A 15,578-nucleotide genomic window follows, 5' to 3' on the forward strand; every position below is an offset into this window, starting at 1 on the left:
TTAAATTGTTTAGTATATATTAATCAATATATACTTATATTGATTAATATATAAGATATTTATTAGTATCTTATTAATTTGTTATTTATTAGTTAATTAGGAATTTTTTACTTTTCCTATATTTTCTATCTCCTAATTCCATCTCCTATATTCACAATAATCACAAATCACAATATAATAAAAGATGAGAAAATATTTTTTTTATTCACAATATATGCCCAAATCACAATATTATTACAAATCACACAAAATATTTGTTAATTCACAATATATTCACAAATCACAAAATATGCACACAAAATCACAATATATTTACAATATATTCACAATATATGCACAAATCTTACTATGTTCACAATATTTTCATAATATATTTTTTATTCACAATATATGCCCAAATCACAATGTTATCACAAATCATAATATAATTTTTTTTTCACAATATATACACAAATCACAATATATTCACAATAATCACAACATATTCACTATATATTTTTTTAAATTCACAACATATTCACAATATATTCAAAAAATCACAACATATTCACAATCAATTCACAAAAAATCACAACATATTCATAACAAAATTTAAAAATATACCTAGCACAACAATATCCATATACAAATCAAAAGCTTCAACAAGCCCCAACAAATAATCCTTAAAAAAAAAAACACAATACTAGTTAGTTCAAACTAAACAATACATCCTTACAACAAAATAAATCTAAATAGACAAAGAAAAAAAACACAAGAAAATCACAAGTTTTCCCTTACCTCTCTTCAAGAACAAAGAAAAATCACACTCACAACCCCCAAAGAAAATCTCTCTCACTCTCACTCTCTCTCTCTCTCTCTCTATTATGCATGAGACCTGAGATTTATGTTTCATTCTTTGGAAGAGTTTACAAGCGGTGATGGGCACCAAGCTGAAATTCAGTAGTGCTTACCATCCCCAAAATGACGGCCAGTCAGAGATGACTATTCAAATGTTGGAAGACATGTTGAGAGCATGCATATTGGATTTTAAAGGACCCTAGGAAAGTCGTGTTCCACTTATTAAGTTTGCATATAATAATAGTTATCTGTTAGCCATACAAATGGCTCCCTACGAGACACTGTACGGGAGGCAATGTAGATCGTCGATATGTTAGGAGAAAGTAGGAGAAGCTAGATTAATAGAACCAGAGATCATCCAAGAGATGATGAAACAAGTCCAACTAATAAGAGCGAGGATGGTCACTGCTCAGAGTAGGTAAAAGAGCAACACTGACGTTAGAAGGGAATTGACCTTTGAGGAAAGTGACTTGGTGTACCTCAAGATATTACCTATGAAGGGAGTTAAGTGATTTGGGCTAAAAGGGAAATTAAGCCCAAGGTACATAGGGCCGTACCAAGTGATAGAAAGGGTAGGCTAGTAGCGTATCGAGTTGCGTTACTAACATGATACGAAAGGATTCATAATGTATTTCACGTTTCCTCATTAAGGAAGAGTTTCGGGTATCAACAACCCCGCATAATTAGTCAGATCTAGTTCTATTGCAACCAAATCTTACTTATTTGAAAACACTATGAATTATAGACTGGAAGGAGTAGAGATTGTGATCTAAAGTCGTACTTTTGGTAAAGGTACAATGGGGAGATGCAGGAAAATAGGAGTTTACTTAGAAAATCAAAAGGGCCACTCAGAATCAGTTCTTATATTTAGTTGAGCAGTAATAAGTGCATCGTAATGCACGCGGCATGGGTAAATCAGTGTTGTGAACTTTTAATTATACTCGCAAGTGCACGAACCTTACCAAAATAAAGTTTAGTAACAAAGAGGTCGAACCCACAAGAACTTGTAAAAAAACATAGGAAACCAATCAAATATAAACAAAATAAATTATAATCTAGTTCAGAAAGATGAGTTCTAAAATAAAATAAGAAGTTAAGAACTAAACAATGAATCAAAGTAAGAAATAATTAATTTAATGAACCAATCACAATAAAAAGAACTAAAATAAATTATAAACATGCAAGTTAATATAAACCGTGAATAAACTATTAATAGAGAATAAACTAAGGTTTTGGAATCCACCTCATTAATTTATACTAAATTATTTATGATAATTGATTTTTCCTGAACATCTACATGATAATTTAGAAATTAGTCTTGTTATCATGGAAAATATCACCATTGAAGCCTATTGCTTTCGAAGAAAATATCTAAAGTATGTTCTTCTTCGCTCAAAGATATAAAATCAAATCATCACTTGTGTTTGTTAAAACAAATCACAAAAAATATTAGATTTTATTTTTAACAAAAATATAAATCAGTCTCTCAGTTGATTAAGATTATTCTAAATCATAAGGAAAATATGATTGAACTCTTATCAAGAATTTTATCTCTCTCAATGAATATGAAGTAAGAACAATATATCATGGAATGCGCAAACAACTGGGGAAAAATCAATCTCATAAATAATATTACTAATCTTCAATGAGATTTCATCATCAACCTTAGTTGAAAATTTAGCTAAACATGTTCATGAAAATAAACTCTAACAACTTAACGTAAATAAACATCAAAATAATATTTAAAATAAAATGAAGAAAAATAAAAATTACAATACTCAAAACATAAACATAGCTGCAAAACTAGAGGTAGAACTCCAGTTTTTTATTTCTTCTTCCATTCGAGATGCTTCTGCGGCACTAGTCTTTTTTTTTTCTCTCTTCCAATGCACTGTCTCATGCCCTGGGCTGCATTTGGTGTAACAGTCCGCTAGAAATCTAAGGGATGAATTTCATTTGGTTTTAGGAACCTCGTAAAAATGTCGAAAGTTTTCAAGAATCGAACAATCGCATAGGTTTTAGTCTATCAGCAAAGTTAGTATTATTTATTTATTTATTTATTTAAGAGCAGGAAGTAACATGTCCAATAATGACCCCTTTCCGAATTTATTAATAAAACTCTCACCTATGGCGGAGGAATACCGTGGTAACAAACAAAGGCCCGTGGGAAAACCCAACAAAACCGCACCCAAGAAAACAATCTATGACAATCCTATCGAACAAAAAGAAAACAAAATCACAAATACCAGACAAACTAACATCTTAAAGATGGGGAGGGCTAAGAACTCCAAACAGAGCAATCCTCTAAGGATCTACGGCATATCACAATTATTAGAATAAACCAAATTGGTGCCTAAGGCCCTTACTTGGCTAACCAATCCGCCATCAAATTACCTTCACGAAACACATGTTGAAAACGGTAATGAATAGTGCGAGACAATCCAACAAGTTCCTCCCAAAAATCCTCTAAGTACCACACATTACATCGCCCTCTAATCCACCAAGAAATAACCACCATCGAATCCATTTCTACTATCACATTAGAAATATGTAATGATTTATAGATTCTCAAACCTTGAAAAAGCACCAGAAGTTCCGCTTTGTTGTTAGAACCGAAACTAATATTAGAGGCATAAACCTGGACAAGTCGACCTGAATCATTTCGAATAACCCCACCAATGCTACAATTGCCCGGGTTTCCAAGACTACTACCATTTGTGTTCAATTTGTACCATCTCAATGGCGGCGCAAGCCACTTAACCACTTTTCAGCAAGGAGCTTTAGGCACAACCGGTTTAATCCCCAAGGCCTCTAGAATCATGCCATCCCAGCGAGACAATCTCATGGGATTCTTTGTTGCATGACAAAGGGAACCTAGCCACACACAAATAGAATGAACAACAGCTTCATGAGTTTCCAGAATACCTTCCATACAAGCAAGGCATCTTCTCCTCCATAGGCACCAAGTAACAATAATGGGAATGATGCCAACTATAAAACCCACTTGAGAAGAAGAGCTAGATGCCTAAACCAAGTCCCAGAATTCTGTTTCCAAGATCAGCCAAGAGGAATACCAAACAGAGTGCCAAAAAAGGATCCTACTTTTTGAGGAAAATCACCCTCAAAGAGCACATGGGTAATATCTTCAAGATGGCCTACATTACAACAATCATATTTGGAAACAAGGGGAATACCAATACGGCGCAATCTATCATCCACACTCAAGGTCATATGCCAAGCCCTCCAAAAATGTATAGATAATTCTAAAGGAAGACTTTTATGCCAAATCCAATCGTGCCAACCAAGAGGAGAACCTCTGATATGAATACAATGCCAAGCAGATTTGGTAGAGAATATACCTGTCTCCGTAGGAGTCCAAACAAGAACATCCTTTCCAGAATTAGGCCTAGATAAAGAGACTAAAATCTCATCCACCTTCTCCTGCCCAACTAAGTTCTCCAGAGGATCCACATCCCAACTATCCGACAACCTACACTCTTTAACTTTTAGCAGGGGTGAACCCACTAATGGCATCTCATTAATAAGGGGACCATTATCCCTCCTTTTGTCATTCAAAAAAAATCTTTCTTTCTCTAATCTTCCACTTAGAATTATTGAACAACAATGGGATACAATTAGCAACCATTCTCCAAAATCTTGACCCTTTAGTGGCCTCTATTAAAAACCAAGGCTTCGAACCCACATATTTTTCTTCGAAAAAGTTAGCCCATAGAGAATTAATTTGTATAAGATTCCAAGCAAAACGTATATGTAAGACTCTCTGGGTGTCTTGAAGATGTCGTAACCTAAGACCACATTCTTCCACAGGGTTGCAAATATGTTTCAAAGCCACCTATTTCTTTCTATCTCGCCCATCGGATTCTCCCTAAAAGAAAGAGCTCATCAACCTATGAATCTTGGTGATAGTAGCTTGGGGGACCTGTAAAACAGCAAAGAGGTGAATCACCATGCTAGATATAACATACCTTAATAGAACTAGTTTTCCACCAATAGATAGTAGCCTCATCTGCCAACCACTGATTTTTTGCCTCACTTTATTCACCATGCCTTCTAGATGAGACTACTTAAGGCGCCCCAGAACAATCGACACTCCTAGATATTTAAAAGGAATAGTCCCCTCCATGAACCCAATACGACATAATAGACTCTGCTTGCGCATAGGGGAAATTTTGTCCGAGCAATATAATGCTGATTTCTGAATATTGATAGTCTGTCCGGACCACCTCTCATATTGACTCAAAATGTGCTGAAGTACTCGAACCGATCTTTGACTTCCATTAGAAAAAATAATTACATCATCAGCATACATCAAGTGAGAAACAATAGGCGTACCTCGGGCTAGATAGAAATAGCCAAATTTATTTTCTCTCACGTTGCCATGAATCATCCGGGATAGGATCTCTTGCTAAATGATAAACAGATAAGGTGACAAAGGATCCCCTTGATGAAGACCGCCTCCCGGGAAGAAACCCTTGACCGTACCGTTCATCATAACCAAATACCAAGGGCTTGAAATACAAGAATGCACCAACTCACAGAATTGAGAAGAAAAGCCAAACCTTCGCAAGACTGCAATTAGAAAAGCCCAATCCACGAGATCATAAGCTTTCGGCATATCCACTTTCAACATAATATTTCCCCATGAATTCTTTTATTAATAGATTGAATCATTTCTTAGGTGAGACTAATGTTCTCAAAGATACTTCTTCTAGGAATAAAGGCTCCTTGCTCCGAAGATATCAGGCGAGGCAGGAGACCTGTTAATCGATTCACAATAATCTTGGAGCAAATTTTATAAAAAACAGAACAAAGGCTAATGGGGTGAAACTTATCAAAACTTGTAGGTGAATCCACCTTTGGTATTAAAACCAAATATAAGGCCGTGAAAAAGTTGGGAAGGTGCTTGGATGTAAAGAAATCCAAAACTGCATTCCACACATCAACTTTAACCACTTCCCAACAACTTTTATAGAAACCCAAACCAAACCCATCAAGACCCAGAGCACTCTGAGACAGAATCAAGTCAAAGCCTAAAATATTTCCTCTATTGTAGGCGCACGGAGAAGTGAGACATTCTACTCCTCTGAAATGACGAGATCAATGAACTGCTCAAGTTTAGGCTACTCAACCAGTTAGTCCCCTTGAAGCAAAGAAGAAAAATATTCCACTGTCCCTTGGTGAATGCTTTCTGGCATCTCATAAACCACCGCATTTGATTGCATTTCCAGCACTCTCTTTCTCCTCTTATTGGCAAGGCAAGCATGAAAAAACTTTGAATTTCGATCGCCATCCACCTTCCATTTTAACTTTGCCATTTGTGTCAATCTTGTCTCTTCCCATCGCCTCCAACTTTCCAGGTCCGAGACTACCATATGTAACTCCCTCTCCAAATTTTCCTCCCAATCTAATTGAAGTTGTTGCTCAATCTCCTCAAGCTGTTTCTCAAGAGCATCAATACCACCCAAGGTACGACCAAAGACCCTTTTATTCCACTCCCTTAACGCCACCTTAGTTTGCTTTAATTTTCTAATCAAAATCTGAATAACCAAACCCCCCACCCGAGAAGCCCAAGTTGTCCGAACACAATCCAATAAACTATAGTGATCCACCCACATCTGTTGAAATCGAAACAAGGTTGGGCCATAAAAGAGAGGATTTTTCTTGAACTCAATAAACATGAGAGCATGATATGAAGTAGAATGTGGCAAATAAGAACAAATAGCATTTGGAAACAAAGCAAGAAAGGTGTTGTCCATGAGGGCATGATCAAGACGTGCCCAAGAGTGAGCAAGACCCAATTGCCCATTACACCAAGTAAAAACACTCCTTTTTGTAGCCATTTCCATCAAACTCCCTTGGTGAATCCAATTATTAAATTTCTCCATATCCAAAGTAGGACAAGGCCTACCTCGCTTCCTTTTTGAATCATTACAGATAATATTAAAATCACCAACAAAAACACAAGGATCTGATCCCAAATTATTAGAACTGAGGTCATCCCAATGGTATCGCCTCTCCGCCATGGTACATTTGGCATAAATCACTGTGAGCAAGAACTTCACGGCTCCTTCACCTACTAAAATAGAAATAAATTGCAATCCCATCTGACCCACTTGCACCTCACAGGTACTATTCTAGAAAATCCAGATTTTGCCCCCATCATCCTCATTAGAACATAAATTATCAAAACTCAAACATCGTGCCAATTTATGAGCGGCCTCTAAAATTTGAAAAGGTTCTAAAAGAGCAACAACTTTCGGCTTCAACTTACCAATCAACTTCTTTAATCTATTGTTGGAGGTCCCAATCCCTCTAATATTCCATACGAAAATGGAATCAATCATTGAGCAGGATTTGAAATTTGGGCATGAAACCGAGAAGAACTTCACATTTTAACAAACATATTTTTCTTATACTTCTTCTTACCTTCATTGGCCTCAGATTGCATAAGATATTCTTTATCCTATGGGAAGACCTCTTATTGAATATCTGGTTTCAGCTCTGAAACAATATTCTCCAGCACGAGTGTCTCCTCACCAGGTGAATCCGCAAGTTCCTCTTCCTCGAGTGTCTCAATCTGCACCACAAACGAATCCCGCACCACAAATAGGTCCACCCCCTCACTAGCCATAACCATCGGGACTTCAAGATTCTCCATTGAAGTCTCCCCCATTATAACACCTGTAGCATTCTCAGCACAAACTGGGAAATCTTTTTCTATCTCAATTGCCTTTACACCATCTGTTTTTGTGTTAACAAGCTATCACCGTGCAGACCAGACGTCACACCAACAACAACACCAAATGATCTACTTTCTCAGGAGTACCAAAACACCACCCACTGGCTCAAGCGAAGGAAATCATCAGGCGGAATCGGTACCAATTCTACAACTACACCCTCTGTTTCCATACCAGTCACCATATTTTCTTCTACAATGAGATTAGACGGAAGATTAAACGCAATATCAGATGCAATTGGCACAGGTTCTGCTATAGATTTCACAGCCTCTTGATGACCTTTCTTCCCTACCTGAACATGCCCATTCTTCTCAGATTTCCTGTTCTACAAGTCCACGAATTACGACCCTGCATTTTGCATGTAAAGCAATATGCAGGAAGTGTTTCATACACAATCTCTTGCTTCCAACTAGGAGGTAAACATCCCGCGATAAGGCTTTAGTAAAATCGGCTTCATTAGTCATATGCACAAAAACATTACGAGGATGCCGCATGGAAGAGACCACCAGTATGGCCTATAGACTCCATCAGCTATGAATGAAAGCACGCATGACGTCCAGCGAAGGACGTTGCTTCAAGAATTTGAGCACAATGGAATATTAGAATGGCTCTGCAGAACGTGCAATCTCTTCCTTGGAGAATTGAAAATATACCTCACCGTCAACCATCTTCGGAGGTCGGGATGCCAACATCATCTCATGGATGGGCTACGGAACAATAGTCACCAGGTCGGCAAAGGAAGGCCAACCTGTGCCACCATCAGTGGCTGCCATGCAGCCTTTCGTGAAGACCAAACCATGCGGCTGAATGTTTTTCAAAGGGTAAAAATGAAAAAACAATAGAGCGGATTTGGATTTGACAGCAAAGTTAGTATTACCACTTACTATGGTGCCAAAAACATGATTTTATTCATTTAAAATACTTAAAATCATTAGAATGAGAAATGGACTGCGCCATTAAACTCAGAGGATTATTTAGAATTTTAAGGCGCAATAAAAAAAATTTCGATTTTCGAAAAAACGCTCGTTCGAAAATGCGTTTTGAATTTTTTGAGGCACTTCAGAGTTGAATTTTATAAATAATTTGCACATTGAGGTTAGTATGATTATTTGGGATTTTATAATGTAAAGTTTATTTTTCACTTTTTTAGAGTTAATAGTAGTCTCGATGTTAGCACCTAGATCAGTGCTTTCAAAATCCCAATATGTAATGTCAAAATTAGGTTAGAGAAGTTTTAATTGGAAAGTTGGTAAGATCTTAGCCACACTTGGTGAATAGTATTGGACACTTGGCATCAAGAGAAACCATAAGATGGAAATGTGAAGGAAATCATGCTTTGTGATCATGCAACCTAAGCAAAACTCTATTCCATCCAACTATCCAATTTGTGTCAAACCAAATAGGGTTACAATACTAGTTCTAAACACTTGAAATCCAATTGAAACCCCAAAATCTTGGTGAAAACAAAAATCCCAAATGGTTTTCTCAAATCCTAAAAGTTTGCCCCCAAATCCTAATTGAACCCGATTTTAGCGTAGCGTATAATCACTTGATTAAATCACTTTCACATGCTATTAACCCCTCAAATTCATGTTATTACATCCTTATTTATTATTTTAAACGTTGATATTTTTATAAGACCAAGAAAAATTAGATTTGGGCTTGATAGAAACCCAAACCCCAACCAAGCCCCATTGAAATCCTAAATGGAAGCCCATTCAGTTAAGGCCCACGAAATTGAACCACCAAAACAATGCTTATGGAGAAATTTTACGCCTTCTATGGAAGTCCTTTCACTACCTAAGTCAGTCCCAAATAGTGTCTGATGGGAAGGCCAAAGCCCTCTCACCACCACCTTTCATAAGGAAGCTTCTTTGACTGAAAACCATGTGCAGTACCACATAGTATTACCCATAGTTTTGGTTGACACCACATCACTCAAAGTATCTTTCACACACCTCCTATCGCCCCTCAAGATGATTAAGTGTTCTACTTGTCCATCCCCCTTGCATTTGATCACTTTTCAAGCATTTTCTTGGAGAGAAAACTAGAGGAGCTCTCGGACACTTTTTTTGGCTTACTTTGCTCGACTATTTTGAAGTTGTTGTAAGTGTTTTCTCATGAAGTACCCTTCACATAAGTTGTTCCTCTTCGAAATATGTCGGTATTTTTTTGTTAATTTTAATGGTTATTGGATGGGTGAAAAGTTGGTTTAAGCATGAAGAGGTCATTCTAGGCGATAAACTAGACATTATGTGATTCTTTTATTTTTTTTATGGTGTATTTGACAAGATCTTGGTCTGATATTTTTTTGAATTATAGTTAACATGCTAATATATAAGTTTGATAAAGATTCGTTGAATGTTATAATCTTTTTATAAGAGAATTTTGCATAGATTTAAAAGTTGAAAATTGGGAGGTTGAAAATAGATTCTATTTTGACTAAGCTTGAATCTTTTGTTGTGAAAGGATGCTCCAATGGCTTTAATATTTACACATGATGTTCCAAGTACTTTTCTTTATATGTTAGGATGTTAGTTTGAGTATTTATGGTGTTGGTTTTAAAGATACATATGGTTTTGATCTATGTTTTTATGCAAATTTTGATTTATTTCGTGAAATGTTTCAGATCTAATGGTTTGATCAAAACCAAACCACATAGATTTCAGTTTTGGTGAAAGTGTGATATCCGAATGTTTTAAGTTGGATTTTGTGACTTTTTATCATTTTGGCTTGATGATTCAAAGCATGATGGTTCCTTGGAATGTGTTAGGAATGTATTGAGAGTATGTTATTGGAATTTTAGTATTCTTGGAGCTGTTTTGAAAATAGATAAAACCTTGACCATTAAGGGTTGTGTTTAAGGTTAAATACTTGAAGTTTGTTATTGAAGAAATTTGTGATTTTTGTAGTGAAAGTTTTGTTGGTTGTTTTAGTATGCTATTTGAGCACAGGATATGATTTTTGTATGTTGCATATTTCGATTTTAAGCATGAGAAATGAGATTTGATAGAATTGTAGCAAAGATGAAGAGGTTTTGGCCTATACATGTTTCGGCCTTAGCATGTTTAACCTAGTTGTGATGTGTTTTAAATTCTTCTAATTAGATATTTGGATTTAGGACAAATTTTACATGAGGAATGTAAATTTTGGAATTAGGATGTGAAATCCTTAAGTTAGGGGTAAAATGATAATTTTTCCACAAGTAGAGGGGTAAAATGGTAATTTTACTTTAAGCCAGTATTTTAATGTTTATAATTTTGTTAATAAGGAGCTTCTAACGTTTAAAAATATCTCCTTACAGTTTCTCATGAATTCACGCATTTTATTCGTCACACTATGCTCACCGTAATGGTAGTTCGAACTACCATTTCCACCGGAATGGTAGATAATGTGTCAGGACTTAGAGAATCAGCAGAGGATATCCTGGATGAGGTCGATTAGGTCATGAAGCAACGATGAGGAGCTCATCACTTCGATGCTCCAATTTATAGATAGGATTATGGCTATCCTAGCCGAGTTGTGCAAGCTACTCCTTAAGCTAGCCTATCAGTTATAATGTTCGTTTGATTATGTCTATGAGGAGCTCTGTCTCCAGTACTAGTTATGTTGCAAATATTATGGACAAAGTACTGTAACCTTTAGATATCAATTATGATGTGACTTTTATGAAGTATGCTTATGTTAATTTGGGATATATCTTATCTGGTACATAGTATTGCTCAAAGAAAAAAATTATCAGCTGTGAATATTGTATATCGTTTAGATGCTTGTTAAATGCATTTCATCTTTATTTGTCATAAACGGGAGCAAATACCCTTGTGTTGTATGTTCTGATATTTTAGAGTCTGCCCAATCCAAAACAGAATCTAGAGGCATCACAGGGTAGTATCAAAGCAATACATCTCTGAGTTAAAGCCACATGTCCCTAGGAATTGTACCTTATAATAGTATTGAAATTTTAGTCTTTCTTTAGGCTTGAGTTTGAGATACCTAGGCTTGGAGGAATAGATGTGTTGGAATAGGTAAGCATGTCAGCATCGGCCGCAGAATAGAGGCAACATGGCCCAATTGTCTTGATTGTGGAACAGAAACAAAAGTCTATAATGGAAGAAGGTAACAATTTTGGATTACTCAGAAGAGTTGAGGTTTTAGAAATTGAAGACTCTTTGGAAAGATTCCTATTAGGTTTTGAATTCTATAGGTTTAGTATATCAGTTTAATCATACCTGAAGTTTGGGTCTATAAATATTAGGAGGGGAGTTCTGGTTGAACTTACCATTAGATTAAGAGACATTTGGGTGACGAAATTTTACGAGATCTAAAAGTGACGAACATTGGATAATGATCTTACCTTATTTTAGGTTATGGATTGAATGCAAGTTTGGAAGATGAATTCGATTCGATTCGAGGTTGTAGATTGTGAAAACTTTAGGAAATTATTCAGTTGGATCTCTTAATAAAGATGCAGCTAGCCTAGAGGAATGACGTATTTGTATAGGATATGATCAAGCTAAGATAGGACTACTAGTATTGTCTTATGAGCTAGAATATTTTTTTGGAATTCGGAAGTGGATTCTCAATCTGATAAATGTAAGCATGTGTTTCAGGAAGTAACACATGGTGCGTAGAAGAGTATCGAGAGAGCCCAGTGGAGGCAACAACCAAGGGGAACAGAATCCTCCAATGGACGGAGGACAAGGGGTATCAGGAGCTCTTTCTTTACTGACAGAGGTGCTTAGACAACAACAACAATAGCATCAAGTGCCCGTACATAGGCCTAAAGTGGGTTGTCCCTATGTGAAGTTTTTGGTGCACCACTACCCAAACTTCATGGGTAACGAAGGGCCTATAGGGGCAAACAAGTGGATAATCGACCTCAAATGGACTTTTGAGATATGTAGAAAAAAAAAAGGCACTGTATGCTAGGTATCTGTTTCAAGGAGAAGCTGGCATATGCTGGGATACACGAAGGCAACTTCTGATTAGGGAGTTCGATAATCATTGATTTTGACTACCTTACTTGGAAAATATTCAGGGAGGAGTTCGATAATTGATTTTTTTCATAATAGATGAAGCAACAAAAGGTGAAGGAATTTGCATCACTAGTACAAGGCAGCATGTCTATGGAACAATATGCTGCCAAATTTATGGAGTTGGGGAGGTTTGCTCCACACCAAATTTCTACTGAGAAGATGCAAGCCCAGAAATTTCAAGTGGGTTTGCAGCCATGGATCAACATCCAAGTGGTTTATCTCCAGATCGAGAATTACCAAGAGTTGGTTAATGTGGTAGCTATTATTGAAGCAGGGCAAAGGGGCTTAACTACCCACATTAATTTAGAGAAAAAGAGAGCTTACCAATTCGTTGTCAGTGGAAGCTTAGATAATAAGAGGGTGATGACCGAAGCAAACAAAGGAAAGGACATCATGATTGGAGGACAAATGCCTAGTCCAATACCTATCTGTAGAAAGTTTGGCAGGAAGCATGGAGTCGAATGCAAACTCGCTTCAAGGGCCTGTTTCAATTGTGATCAGCTAGGCCATATGAAGAAAGACTATCCCATTGAGGCTTAGGAAAGTGAATTGCCCCCAACATTGAGAGCAAACCAAAGTCGAGGCATCATGTACCTTTTAGGGTGTACACTGTCACTCTGGGAGACGTAAATGCTAACATCCCAGGAAGAGAAAGAGTTAATGTCATCCCTGGTATCTCTCTAGACCATTTTATTTTTAAGCTTAGCTAAGATTATTTTGACTACAATTAGTAGTAGTACTGCTTTATAACTGACGCTAGGCAATGCCAAGCCATAGTGATTTGTAGCTTGTACATTGTTGGTTTCAAGTGAGTCACTATTTTTAGCTTACACCAGAGTTCGGTTCGCAAGCCAAATTGTTACTCAGGTGGTAAGAGTAACAATACTCATTAGGAGTATTATTGTTTATAACGGTGTAGACACAGAATACCCTTTAGTAGTAGTATGAGGAAGGAGTTGAAGGTCAGCTAAATAGTATTCTGTGTATTGGAGTTTGTTTTGGTTTTGAGGATAAACAGATGAAACAAACTATCCAACTTAAAGGATGCGATTGAGTTTGTGTCTTGAAGAGTAAAGTGATTAGGAGAAACATTGGCCTTAGTAGAATTCACTTATGATAGTAGTTTTACCTAGCTGCAATTAAATGCTTTTTGGCAAAGTATTGTGTTTGTGGAAATATAGATCGCCTTTATATTGGAGACAAATATGTAGGTAGTAAAATATTGGTATTGAGGTTTTGCATGATGTATAGAACGCCCTTCGTGAGTGTTATATTTTCATTTTTATAGTAGTAGTTATTTTATAAACCATCATGGATGGATCAAGATAGTTTCAAGGCGAGGGTGTCATGAGATGGAGCTAAGTCTGGCCATGTAGCAAAGGAGCACACTATAACCACCAATCATGAACCTGAAATATCAATATCATTGATGTCTTCTACTCATGGAGGATCATGTACCTAATAGCGACGACAAGGAGGTCAAGTAGCACCTTGGCCCGAGAATTTTGGTAACGTGGCATATGTTTCTGAGGATGACGCGTTCTACTACTTACCATAGCATATTGTGCCTATGGACATCGACTCACCCCCGCCTACACCGATTAGTGACGATTCGTCCAGTGATGCACAATAGGCTTGGTGAGCAACCTATTTTTTAGGAGGGAAGGATGTAACATGTGACGCACCTCAGATTCCTCTTGGGAACAGACAGACTCTGAAGTATCGAGAGATACAACATAAGGTTACCTGCCCCCATTCATAACAATTAAGATGCAATGCACCTAACATGCATATGCAATATTTGTAGTGGATAATTTTTTTTCTTGAGCAATATTATGCATCAAATGAGATATATCCCAAAGACTTTAAAACATAATACATAAACATGAAAGTGATAGTCGTTCAAGATTACAGCTGAGTCCAAAAGGTCTGTAATCACAAAAGTACGAGAGACAAAGCTCCTTAAGTACAAGCATAACTAAAGTATCTATTGGGCTAATCCATCTAGTAGCTCGCGCAACTCAGTTATGGACGCGATAATACTATATATGAATTGGAGCATGGAGGCTATGAGCTCCGTATTGTGCTTGCACTGCCTAATCGACCGTCTCCAGTAAGTCAAATGCAACAAGCCAGTGTCCGTTGCATCTCCTAGTCCTAACACATCGTCTACCATTCCAAGGGAATGGTAGTTGGGACTACCACGGTGAGATTTGAGTACAAATCTCAGCAAGTTAATAAAGAACTTAACTAACAGTTTTAAAATGCATGCATAACAATAAAAGCATGAATGCATAACATGATCATAAATAAGCTTGGCGTGATTTGAAAAATAACATGACATATACTGACGTGGTTTGAACTGACATGAGAAGAACTTGATCATGGACTAAACTCGAAACTAAACTGAAATTGAACTTGACATAACATGAACTTGAACATGAATTGAAACTGAACTAGACATGACTTGAACTTGAATGTTAACTGAACATGAACTTGAACGTGAAATAACATGAGCTTGAACGTGAAATACATGAACTTGAAATCTTGCTCAATAATTAAACATTATTAATAAAAGTGACCATATGGGTGCTATACGATTCTCCTTGAACCATGTGTTCCTATCGATTACTACAGGTATCTGCACTAGCAGTGAGTGCGTTAACATAGTACCAGTTCACAGGTATTTTCACCTGCTATGGAGAACGTAATGTATGTATCCAGTGGCAAGTATCTACACTAGTACGAGTACGTATAACATGAAATTGAACGTGTGGGAGGCACTATCGGCTTTAGTGCCTAGCTTCGCTCTGGTGACTAGTTAATTAAGCCCCATTCGAAGCTTGTTGATCATTAACTTGTCAACTCATAGGATTTCACACTAGTTTAAACACTCTAGGGTGAACAAAAGAGTTCCACTAAGATATTATCTCATACTAGCACTTAG

At 36.8% G+C, this 15,578-nt stretch overlaps 1 protein-coding gene across 1 annotated transcript; it reads left to right on the top strand.

Annotated features, from left to right (window-relative positions):
* Positions 1-12,667: 12,667 nt before the first annotated feature.
* Positions 12,668-13,171, top strand: LOC121260153. The gene has a single exon (XM_041161998.1). The coding sequence runs from the start codon at positions 12,668-12,670 to the stop codon at positions 13,169-13,171; it is 504 nt and encodes a 167-aa protein (XP_041017932.1).
* Positions 13,172-15,578: the final 2,407 nt, after the last annotated feature.

This window comes from Juglans microcarpa x Juglans regia, chromosome 4D (assembly GCF_004785595.1).
Source record: "Juglans microcarpa x Juglans regia isolate MS1-56 chromosome 4D, Jm3101_v1.0, whole genome shotgun sequence".
In the NCBI taxonomy this organism is placed as follows: domain Eukaryota; kingdom Viridiplantae; phylum Streptophyta; class Magnoliopsida; order Fagales; family Juglandaceae; genus Juglans; species Juglans microcarpa x Juglans regia.